Source organism: Lepisma saccharinum, chromosome 5 (genome assembly GCF_977018435.1).
Source record: "Lepisma saccharinum chromosome 5, izLepSacc3.1, whole genome shotgun sequence".
In the NCBI taxonomy this organism is placed as follows: Eukaryota; Metazoa; Arthropoda; class Insecta; order Zygentoma; family Lepismatidae; genus Lepisma; species Lepisma saccharinum.
The window spans coordinates 71,678,762-71,691,506 of record NC_139233.1 but is presented as its reverse complement, the minus strand read 5'-3'; the positions used below and the strand labels follow the sequence as shown (position 1 = coordinate 71,691,506).

The 12,745-nt window shown below is 43.2% G+C and overlaps 1 protein-coding gene across 5 annotated transcripts in view; it reads left to right on the top strand.

The window, feature by feature from the left end:
- The window catches only part of LOC145987872 (uncharacterized), an 87,738-nt gene that overhangs the window by 53,059 nt on the left and 21,934 nt on the right, over nt 1–12,745 (top strand). For all 5 annotated transcript variants that reach the window (XM_083122640.1, XM_083122639.1, XM_083122641.1 and 2 more), the window contains one exon: nt 667–823. In XM_083122640.1, coding sequence (XP_082978766.1) covers nt 667–823 — 157 coding nt within the window. The remainder of the gene's footprint in view (nt 1–666; nt 824–12,745) is intronic.

Genomic DNA, 12,745 nt, shown 5'->3' with positions numbered 1-12,745 from the left:
GATAAAATAAAATAAAACAATTCCCTGCATTTAAATTACACTAAATAAAATAGTGCAATACGCTTTTGATGGCCAGAGCCCGAAAAGTGACTTTCCATTGAGTGAACAATTGTCAACTCATATCTTCCCAAACTGGAGTCTGCTACTTTTTTTTTTTTTGGGTAGTCTCCAGTTGTACTCATGATGCTGGGTCAGCATCCATTTGGCTATGTGGAAGCTTGACACATCTATTTTTTCTTTCTTTTTTTTAATAATGAAGAGTTTATTAAAATCACTGCCTCAGTTTCTTTAGATGGCATAATATTAATGTGGTTGCTCTAGTAGGTAGTCATAACAGGAACATATGCCTTCAATAACACTGTGAAAACACATTAGCACCAGGCTATGAAATTAAAATCCTGGTCAAGCCACTTATATCGATGATTCTCTTATAGTTTAACTGTTTCCAAAGTCTTGTTGAATAGTTTTGTGTTCTGTTTACTTGCATATTTCTAGGGACTCCGAGATGGCATAGTAAGAACACTGTCGTCTTGTAATAAAGACATCTCAGGTTCAATCCACAGTGTAGGCACACATTAAACTGAAGATCTAGTGGACTTAAAATAATTTGTACGTTTGTAGGAGGTACTGTAGCTGAACCCTGAGTGGTGTGTTCTCTCTTTTCAGGGACTTCAGCATTGTTTGCTGTCCAGCCTGAATCTGCATCCAAGTCTCATAAGGATGATGAATATGAACAGAGGGTGAGAAGATTCTTGGAACAGACGAAGGGTGATTCAGAATATGAAGAGAAGGTTCGAAAGTTTTTGGAGGAGACAGCAAGATGGTAAGTATGCATGTACACTTATTTTATGTCTTTCTATCTCATTAGTAGAGCCACATATTTATGGTAAATGAAATCAAGATTTTGGTACAAAAGCTGCACACATCTTGGGATCACAAGTGGTATTTAAAATTGCATTCGGTGTTAAAATGGTGAATATAACCATAAATTTGATTTAAAAAGACTACACTTATTACACCATATAATCACCCGATTGTTTAAATTAAGGGATCGTAGATAGGCTATGTGAAGCCTGATATTCGAGGTTATTTGGCTGCGAGAGGTGTATCGTAAGAGGGTGTACAACTCTGAAAAGCTACGTCTACACTTAACCAAGCAAGGGGGCTAGCCCCGTGAAATAAGAACACTCACGATTAACTTTAAACACTACAATTGACTGGTCTGGCAAGGGTGTGAGAAAATGAAAGACAAGGATAGAGGAACGTTCGTTACCTGTAGATCTCGAAGTGACGATCGACTCGCTGGTTCGTTGATGAAACTCTCCTGAAATAAAACTCCTTTCCGATATTGTACTACTCCTCGCTGTAACTCCTTTTGTAACGTTCGGTAACAACTATTCACGCCATAACTTTCTTAGTTCGACAACTTGTATAATTCCGAGGCACTAACTGTGCACGCGATAGATTTCAGATACTGACTGGGGCTAAGAAATATTCTCCCGAGCTATTTAAACGAAATTCGAACTTCGGCCGTTGAGAGGACGCGTCTCTCAATAACGGTGCTTTCAGCGTAAAGCTGTGTTTGCAGTATCTTCCCTGCAATTCCGGAAGAATTCGTATCAGCGGATTTTTACATCCGCTGAAGATCGCAGGTGGCATTTGCTTGAAAGAAGCTCTTTCCAGCTTCTTTCATACTCGGGCCCTCTTTATGAAATGATTAGGCTATCGGACTATGGCGCCCGGGGTCCCGGATTCGAGTCATGCCTTGGGCATGATACGACACACCTGCCTGGGGCAAAAAATTAAATTCACGCAGGGAAGTTAATTTTTTGGAACGCGAGCCCGGCCATACCAGTCAACTCTAGAAGAGAATTTATTTACACCAATCCCCAAAAAAAATGCTATTATACAAGGGTGGGTGTAAGGAAAAATAAATTTTACACACAACCAAAAATCATGCACTTAAATATCTAAACATGCTGGATTATAAACAACATTGATGGCATGCGTACTACGCGGGTTCAGCTGATGCTGACTCGCCATTTCTCATGGTGTCACCGTAGCGGTGTTTATCACCTGTACACACGGAGCACACGCAAACACTGTAGCACTCGTAAGAGAGAAGAAAATGTATCTTTGCTTCCTGGGCAAGGTTAGTTCCATTGCATATAGGTCAGGAAACGTGGAGTATGTTTATACACTTTCAACTGTTTAAATAAGTTATTAAAAAAAAAACTTGGGAAGCAGCACCCAAGAAAAAAAAATTGCCATGCAATATATTGTAGCGTGACGTCGGGTAAGGTACGGGATCGAGTCATGCCGGGACGTAGCTCAGATAAATACAATAGGTCTTAAGTTTGACTTGGCTAACCACCTCTACCCTTAAGGAGGCTGATGAAGGATTGTTGGGAGCCTGTGTTGTTGAACGCTACTCACCCCTTGCTGTTGGTCTGGCCCTCGGCTTCTGGCGTCGGCGACGGTGACAGGTGTCCGCTGGAGAGATCGAAGATGACGATAAGAAACGGCAGGCAATTCGGCGACTTGTTTTATTCTTGCAGATTCTTCGGTTGGCTTAATCCGTACTGCTTATGGACTTCTCGTTTGTTGCCGCCTCGTAGTGTCGCGATCTCTCAGCAGGCCGTCGTCCTCTTCTCGTCGATCAGTTTGGTGGTGATATTGGAGCGAAGTGAGAGATTGATTTACTGTCTCCAGCGGTTTTATACATTGGATTTGAGTCATAGGTTGGTGGACTTTGCACCTCCACTGTGCACCTGGGGTATCCCTGGATGCAGATGGAAATTTACAGTGGAGGTGCACTCACCGCTGGCGAGGGCCGTTGCCTTGCTGACTGTGCAGAGCCAAGTGGAAAATTCTTGTTGCTCGGCTCTGCATCCGGTGGAATGTGGGGTGAATGAGCGTTCAACTTGCGAGCTTCAGAGCGATGTTTGAGGCAAATTTATGTTTCGACTTTTATGCTCCCAATTCCTTCATCAATATACAGCAGGATCAACCTGAAGGGTTCACAAGTACAAACATCCAAATTGCGATATGATATATATATATACATGGGGTGTTCCGCCCCCAAACTATTGTCTGTTTAATTAATACACATAATTTGAGAAAAAAATAATAATAATAACAGTAGTGGCAGAAATTGAGGTAGAAAATAATTTAAGTCTTTCTGCCGGTCTGAAAAAAAACTGATTCCCAGTGTGACACTTCGAGTTTGTGTTTTTAACATATAGTACTGGCCAAAATGTTGGTTGACCAGAGGGAAACAGAAAAAAAGACACTTAGGTAGCGTTCTTGATGTAGCTGAAGGATACCCCATTAGCAATCGCGATGACGAGTGTCCATTGCTAACGGAGATCGGCGAAATGTTCTTGAAGATCTGGCGACGAGAGTCGAACCGGGAACACACGGAGGACACGAAACGACGCGGACACACGCATTTGTATACGCGATGCGACACACGCACAGATGAGATATACCGGAAACTGGAAACAAGTTTATCCAATGAGTCCGAAAAACGTCACCGAAAGTCTATTCCTGGACGAAGGTGAACACACTGGCAGTTTGTGCGAGGGAAAAAGTTCTGACTCGCGAACAGTGGAAGTCCAGGAGGAACAGACACGCGAAAACGGCACTGGTAGAGCGTCCATTTTCACATTTTTCGGTGATTGGACCCGAACACACGACGCGCGCGATGTATGTTGGGCAAGCCTGGAACCGGTGTCGAACCCACGAACATGTGTGAAGAATCCTTGCCATCTGGATGAAGGGGGGTGACACTGTCGACTTCAGACTGGGTGCTTTCCTGGGGGTTAAGGGTGAGCACTGGACGACGCACTTGGAGGTGAGATAAGGTGCGGAGATGGGGCACTGGCGCCAAATAGTGAAGACTCGACGAGGGGGAGGGGGTCGTCTTGAAGATCCTAGAATGGCGAAAGGACGGCAGCAGCAACGTGAATCACTGAAGTGTGACGAGGGCACTGAGGCGTTGTTGGTCACGAAACTGATGACTCTGGGGGGGGGGGGTTATCTGGTAAGTAATGGGCTCTCCAAACTGATGAATCCTGATGGGGGTGCTGGTGATAGCTGTCCATCAACACTGATGACTTCTATAAGGTGCTGATCACCTTGAGGGTTGGGGCGCACTGCTGTACACGAACAACTTCTGAGGATCGCGGGTCGCAAGAATAACTGGTGCTTGCGTGTCAGGAACGTGATGATCACGAAGATGAAAAGTCCCGGGTGGATGATGCACTTCTGCAAGGTGCTGAGCACAAAGATGAAAAGTCTGGGGAGTGGAGTGCACTGCTGGACTCGAACAACGTCTGGTGATCACGCGTCGCAAGAATAGTAGCTCCAGTAGGGAGGGGGTGCACTTTTGTCCTGGAGGGGATGAATTTCTGGAAGATGTTGATCCGGAACATGATGATTCCTGGGGATGCTGGATGCATCTGTTGTGATCTCTGCTTCAAACTGCAGCAACAGTCCGTGCTGGGCTGAGACGAACGGTGTGAAAAGGTAGGGTAAGGGGCAGCTGAAAAATGAACAGGAAAACCAGACCAGATCGTTTAAAAAAAAAGGTAGGGGTGCAAACTGAAACATTGCTTCTTGAATATATCCAAAATGTCGCGATTGGAGGGAAAATATAGAAAATGTGAAAAAAAATTGCAATAAAACGCAAGATATATGGAGGGGGGTTAAGTTTAAAAGTTATTCTTTAAAATAAGCAATTTCAAACGCAAAGCACTAGCCCAAAGGTTATTTATTAAGATGGGGACGTGTGACCGGGGCTAGAACAATAATAATAATAATAATAAATTGATAAAGGATGTTATCTTCCTGAGGGTGGTGATGAACTTGCAATAAGTGAAATATCCCATCCTCTGTAGTCAACATTGACGGCATTGGAGGGGGGGGGAAGTAATTCCTTTAATGTACAATGGGTAATAAATTGACTAAAAAAAACAAAGATGGCGTAAATACGAATAAAATGGGGGTTCGAAAATGAATCAAAAACACAAGGGCAATAAGATATTGCATATGTTCCTTCACGACAGCGTGAATGCTATGGTAATAAGATGCGTTGCGATTCGGCAAAGGTATCGGTTCAAGCGACGATTTATTTCGAGAATGTAACCGATTGTAGGTCCCAGTACGGGTGAGCGTACACAATAAATGAAGGAAAATGTAATTAATGTTCATAAGATGATGCCCCTTAAAAAAAAACTATGAGGGAATACATTTCTGTAACGTTGTTCTAAAACGCGAGATTTTATTGTGGCTGAATTGAAAGCATAAGTGGAATATATGAATTACAGGTATTAAATTAAATGTGCCGAGAATTAAAAAAGTAAAATAATTGCCTGCTTGCCACGTGAAGGGAGTGTGGAAGTTATAAATAACTGAAACATAATTGAAACTGTACAGCCGAAAGGCGGATATTATCGTCGTGGTTAGCGATGGTAACCGTTTTATGAATGCCGCTGAAAAGATTAACCCAAACGCCAATTCCCTGGAATTAACGCAATAAAATTCGGAAGGAAAATGGCTGAGCACTGTAGGACCCAGTCCCTTTTTTATTAATAACCCTTTAAAAAAAGTGTAACTTATCAAATGAATAAACGGCTTTCAAATGTCAAGGGGTTACATGGATAGGCTGACGTAAACATTAGAATGCATTGTTCGAAGTAAAGCATCATTCAACGAGACGAAATTTTAAAAACCCAAAATCGAATATCCGCTTCCATGAATTTTTATTTAAGTTAACCCATCCGCTTACCATTTAAATGCCAATTTTTTTGCCATGAAATACCATTTAAATTTGGCTATCTCCCGTGAAGGTTGCACAGCAAGACAAGATGTCAAATATTGTTTAAACTATCCAAGCAATTTACGTGAAAATTTTATATATTGAAGTGGAAGTATAGTAATAAGTATGCACATATGCAGTTTACTTGAAAGATAATTAGAAACTCACCTAATAAATTTGATCACACACATCGTTGCATTCCATTTCCATTCCTCAACCTTTTATATTTTTCCTGCCACAGCCACCTCTTCCTCACTTTCACTATATTCTTCAATTTCACTAACATAAAATGAACCCCCGTGTTCATCTCCCCTTCCTAAATCCACATTTTCCTTTTCATCGCTATCGAAAAGCAACTTTTCAATCGCAGAATCATCTACAACATTCTTATGCAACATGTTTGCAAGACGTAACAAATGAAGGTTTGTTTACATGAGAAATTACTGAACAAAACACGCTTGAAATGGTATGAAAAACTTAGCAGCACAAACATACACGTCATAGATTTGAAAGATCATACAACCTCTGCCATCTATTGAATGAAAAAGGAACTACATGATGAAAATCGGGAACCCGTCGATTCGACGACTAGGTATGGGAACAGAATGTCCAGTCAGGCCGTCGATTCGACGACTAGGTAAGCGGATGGGTTAAAAAAAGAAACTTGGTTCTAAGAAAGTGAACGGATAGAAAATTGTGTCCTTGTTTGCAGCTAGCAATTATTATGGTACCTTGCATAGGAGGGTACAGAATACAGGTCGTCTTGCAGGATTCACGGCTCTGGCAAAGTAATTTGAGTCCTGTCTTTCTGAATTCCTCGGCGGAACGTGATTTTCCCAGGCGTATGCGAGGTCCGAAGTCCGAAAACTACTGGCGACGTTTCATTTGTAACTCGTCTTGAGCGAATTTTTCGTCCTTAGGAATTGAAAGACGGCGGATTGGAAACCAGAGCGTTAGGGCTGGCTACACTGAATTGTAATGCCGGGAGCTGATTGGAAGAGGAGCAAAGGTCAGTTACTGAGAGAAGCAGCTCAGAGAAAACGGGCGAAATAACTGCAATCGCCTATCCTGCTGATCTGCAAAAGGGGGCGAAGGGGGTTACGTGTGGATGTATCACCGTTGAGTAAAGCAAGACGGTCTTTAAAAAAATGGAAATACATTGCACTGGCAACCTTGGTTCGGTAGTCTGTCGCTCCGGCCAAAGTTCATATTTTCCGTGGCTCCAAAGGATCGGCGGTCGCAAAAAGGCAAGCGGTGAGGTTTCCCTGCGTTATATCTGCGGGGTGCGCGAAGGAAAGGGGTGGGGGGGGGTTCTGCCACAAGAGGTGAGAAAATGTGCCAGGGAACAAACGAATGTACTTCGAAAAATGGTTCGTTCTTGAGAGCAAGCTGGGACGGCGGGCGCTCCCGGCGTGGATTCGAATGGAGATGCCTCCTGATTACCAACACTGGGTCGAGAAAATTCAGCAGAATTTCAGACGCCGTTCAATGCAGTTCCAGGTCACCATGCCTGTTGTGATAAACAAACGCAATCCCTTTTTCCTGAGTCAAGACATAAACAGGTGCTGAAAAGTGGGCCGCCGGAACGACTCTCTGCCCATCAAAAAGGATGGTTTAAAATAAGGAAAGGTTATCATACGAGAGATGGGCGATAAATTAAATAGGCCTTTCCCCCGCTTGGGGAATGTGAAACGGCGGTGGGAAATCCAGGACCTCGTCTTCATGCAAGTGTTCGCGGGAGGGGTGGATCACATTGACATAGGTGCACGGAGCGTGGTGTTGAGTACACACTTCCAGCTCCGAGTGTGCACTGACTTGCAATAGTACGCTAATATGGATGGCCACATTTACTATGGTAAAGCCTATGCTTTTCTAAGTGTGATAAGTATTGATGCTATTCTCGCTTATTATATGGTCCTAGTAATATGAGCTGCAGCATGGAGACTGCGCGAAAGCGGGTCGTGAGCGGGAAACGATGAAGCAGGCAGCTTCTAAGTAAAAACAAACAAATCGCTATTACCGTTATAAAGATGAAAGTACCAAAACTACAGTGATAAGTAAGTGCTTAACTAATTATTCCTTTAAAACGTAACGCTTGCACCGTTGAGAAAAACAAAGTTAAAACTGTTATGATACAAGTAACGCCATATGGTCGGTCTATGCTGTCAGTAACTATATACTTATTCAGGTGTGGGAGCAAGCCACAACTCTTCTGACTGAACGGGATAATAATAATCTATCCGTCGCTTGATTACTTAATGAAGCAGACTTCGCTTCATGCACTGATTTATTTATTCATTGTCTCTTCATTGGCACAGCACCTTTAAATCTCTGTCGTCGTTATTTATCTCTATATTTTTAATGTAACTGGAATGAACTCTGAGTAAAATTATTACGAAGGTGCGGTGAGGTATATTTTCCCGTGCAAGCGACAAAGGTACTATTTGTATAAAATCTATTAAATCCTCCACTGTAATGCAAAAAAAAATATATGCATAAAAATGTGAACGTATTTTTAACGCCAGTTTCGTCCATCCGCACACCAAACTCGTGAAGAATGTACTTCGTGTAAGTCCTTTATCGTGTGCTGAGCACACGACTTGATAAAAAATTCAAAAGCCTTCGGCATATGTCGTCCTTTCCCCTCTGTTAAACAGAAGGTGCCCCTTGGGGGGACTTGTATATCATATAATAAGCGCATTTTGACTTACTTGTTAACTTATCGTTGAAACTACTACACTGTGCGCTACATAGAAACACTCATAGTGTTATTTAACATCTCTTACTTCTTCGTGACCTTCATTTTTATGGTGTGGGTGACTTACAGTCTGCACTACGTGCAGCTGCGGTGATTGGCGAAAAACAATACCTTTCACAACATTTTCGCATAAGAGAAGGGAGATATTTATTTATTAGCGATTTAGGTATAAAGTTAAAATTATTGTCAAAAAAAAATTGCCTGTCTGATCGTTGCTGCTCATTGACCACTGATATATAGCAAAAGTTATAGGTGACCGTCGGTAACTAGCCAAAAGGGGGGGGCGGGTGGCAACCTTCCCTTATCCCCGGTGTTCGCTAATCTTCATGGGGCGGATGATACAGTTTAAGGCGCTGTATTCCAATCTCGTCAATAATCACCTGTCCCCGTTTATTCGTGAATTGGACCCGATACGAATTAGGGTGAACGCGTTGGATTACAGTTCCAGGCCCGGTGAAACGTCCCGAAAATTTTCTAGAAGTTCCGATGCGCTGGGTGGCATCGAAAATAAGGACTTATCGCCCTTATTAAACGAGATTTGAGAATGTTGTCGGTCATAAGCTGGCTTAACGGCGTGGTGGCGAGCTTGGAGATGTTCTGCGGCCGCTGCACGTGCCTTATCCAGGATTTTAAATCTCATTTCATTCTCTACGCTTGCACACACGCTCCTATGGAGCATCGCGGACCAGGGAGTACGGGGTTCGAAACCATGCAAAAGATAGAACGCCGAATAACGCAAATTCTGCTGGCGGGCCGTATTATAAGAAAAGAGGGTGGGGCCAAGATACATTTCCCAATTAGTGTGGGACGAATTTACATAGTTCTTAAGAATCTGTTGCAAGGAAAAATGTCCTTTCTCCTGAATACCCAAGGAATTATGACACGCCGTGGGCGCGAACTTGAGGTTTACTCCTAGCTTTTCATTCAACTCCTGAAAAAGCTTAGAGGTAAATGCGCTTCCTTTATCGGTATGGACGGTCTCTGGGATCCCAAACCGGAGTATAATCTCTTCATACAGAAAGTCGGCCGCCGTTTGAGCCGACACGTCGGGAGTCGAACATGCGACCATATACCGGGTTGAAAAGTCAGTCGCCGCGAGTATGTATTTATGTCTGAGCGGTCCTGAAGCGGTATAAGGGCCACTGAAGTCAATCGCGATGGATTGGAATGGTTTTTGCGGCGGATAAGTTAATAACTCGCCGGCCGGATAACCGGGCGGCTTCTTATTCGCTTGGCACACTGCGCATTCCCTGATTTTCCGCTGTATGAAGTTCTTCATAAAGGGAAAATAAATTTCTTTGAGGGCTCGATTGTAAGTTTTGGAAAAGCCCATGTGGCCGCCTCCGGTCGGCAATGAATGGAGAGATTCAATCACCGTGTCACGGAGGGCGGTCGGTATGCATAGAAGCTTCTGTGCGCCCGAGGCCATCCGATGGAGCCGATAGAGCAACCCATTTTCGATGGAATGGTAACATGCCTGCTGTTGGAGGGGGGCGGGGGCTCGGTTGCCCTCCCCCTGTGGATCCTCCAAAATGCGAATGATACTGCCGAGGGTTTCATCCGCATGCTGATGAGAGGCAATATCAATGGTTTTATCCTGCATGAATAAAACCTTGGTCTCTTCCAGTTCTGGCACGTCGTCGGTCGGTTCTATACCAGTATCCCGGGACAAGGGGTCCGCTGGATTTTGAGTACCGTGGCAATGGGAAACCGTAAAAAAATATTCATCTATCGATAACGACCAACGTAAGAGTTTAGGGGAGAGAGATTTAGCGGTGCGCAGATACGTTATACTTTTGTTATCGGTAAACAAAAAGAAATGGCATCCTAAAAGATAAAACCTGAAGCTCTTTAAAGTATAAAGAATGGCCAGCAGTTCAAGTTCAATGATCCCGAGCCTAGTCTCGTGATCTTTCAATTTTCGTGAGCAATACGCACAAGGGAGCCACGCCCCTTCAGAGTTTTGTTGCATCAATATCCCGGAAATTGCTGTAGTCGATACATCAGTATAAACCTGAACTTATTTGTCAGGCTTATACGGTAAGAGAACGGGGGCCGTAATAAGAGCCTTTTTTAATGCTTCAAAGGCATCTTGTTCCTTTTCCCATTGAAAACGCTTATTCTTTCCTACCAAAGCCTGAAGCGGTGCGGCAATGTCCGAGTAGTTTTTAATATACCGCCGGACGTAGGAAGTAAGTCCCAAAAAGCGGCGCACCTGACGCACGGTTTTGGGCTGGATGTAGTGCGTAATAGAGTCGATAATCTTATCCGAGATAGAGTAACCGAAACGGCCAACTCGGTTCCCGAGGGCGATAATCTGGCTATAACCGAAGGAACATTTAGAAGGTGTAAGTTTCAAACCGGCCGCCTCTAAACACTTGAACAGTTGTTCGAGGGTGGTCAATAAGACCGAGAACTTGTCGGCAAAACTGTACAGATCATCCATGTAGGAGGCGAACGTGGAAGGATCCATTTGTGCACAAGCCAAGTGAATCGTCTTGTTAATCCTGCAGGACTGGTGCCTGCGCCGATTGCCGCAAAATTAAGTTCAAAATGGCCTTTTCCTGGCACTGTGAATGCCGTATACGGCTTGCTGTCTTCCGACAGGGGTAACTGAAAATACGACTGGTGCAAATCAAGATTACAATAGAAACGTTTGCCGCCCATTTGATATAGTCTCATTGAGATCGTTCATTCCAATCGCATCAAAGATGGTGTTAGAATTCAGTGCACGAAGATCCTGCACCATGTGGTATTTCCCGTTATTCTTGCGCACGAGAAACACAGGCGAGTTGTAAGGGGACGTAGATTCCCGGATGACCCCTTGCCGTAACATGGAGTCGATTTGCTCATTCATTTCTTTTCTCAAATGAATGGGCACCGGGTACGGCCTTGACCGGAAAACAACATCGTCTTTCAGGCGAATGAGGTGTACGTAATTTGTAGCTCGACCAACGTCAGTTTCGGACCAAGAAAAAACGTGGGAATATTTATTCAAGAGCTGCAACAATTGTTGTTTTTGTACGGGCGTAAGGTCGGGATTTATGTCGAACTGCTTGTCAACCGGAGATGCGTTACTTGCATCTTCAGTTTCTGTTGTGACATGCACCTGAGCCGGGGTGTGAAATATTCCGGCGGTGTCACACGCCCTGTCCCCGTTCGGTTCGGCCGGGGCGACCGGGATTTCCCAAGCGTTAGCCGAACCAAGACGCTGACCTTTGGGAATGGTAATCTTGTGCGTCAATGGATTGCTAATCCAGAGAAGGTTGGTCTGTGCATTTAAAATAGCCCGGGGTATTAATAAGCCAGATTTCTGTTGAAACGGCACGTCAGGTTCCAATAACGTGTCGGAATCGGCAATTACCAAGCGCACGGGAATACAAAGGTAAGAGCGAGGTTTCACTATTATCTTCCTCGCCGCGACAAATTCGGGAGTGAGATTAGCCTTTATCATGTGCGCGAGCTTGATAGACACGTCGAACGCCCTGTGGGTAGTGGCCCTAAGAGTAGATACAAAGTAAACATTTCCCATGTAATACATTTATGTGGTTATTACAGTGATAATCATCACCATCAGTCACAGTTTCCTGCTTCACAGTATTAAGTTTATTCTTGAGTAAAGGAGTCAATTTTTTTGCTTCTCAAATATTTACAACAGAATTAATCAATTTTCTGTGATTTAGTTAACTCACAGGATAATTCAAACTGTTAAGTCTTGGTTCTATGTTAATAAAACGTTAAAATGCTGACCAAGGCAAACTTTTATAGTATAAAAAATATACATAAAAACTTAATGTTTTCACCATCTAACAGAGTCTTCTTCAGACGAATATCCACAATAATTTATTTATAGTATAAAAAATATACATAAAACTCAATGTTTCCACCCTAACAGGGTCTTCTTCAGATGAATATTTAATATTTGTCTGAAGAAGACCCTGTTAGAGGGTGGAAACGTTACGTTTTTATGTATATTTTTATACTATAAAAGTTTGCCTTTGTCAGCATTTTAATGTTATAATTCAAACTCTAGAAAGTGTCATGTCAGTAAATAAACTGAATTTTATGTTTAAGAGTTTATTTCACATTTTGCACTTCATTTCATGACAATACATGGTAGGAAAATGCACCCACACCTTTCCAAAACAGGAAAAATGAACATGACA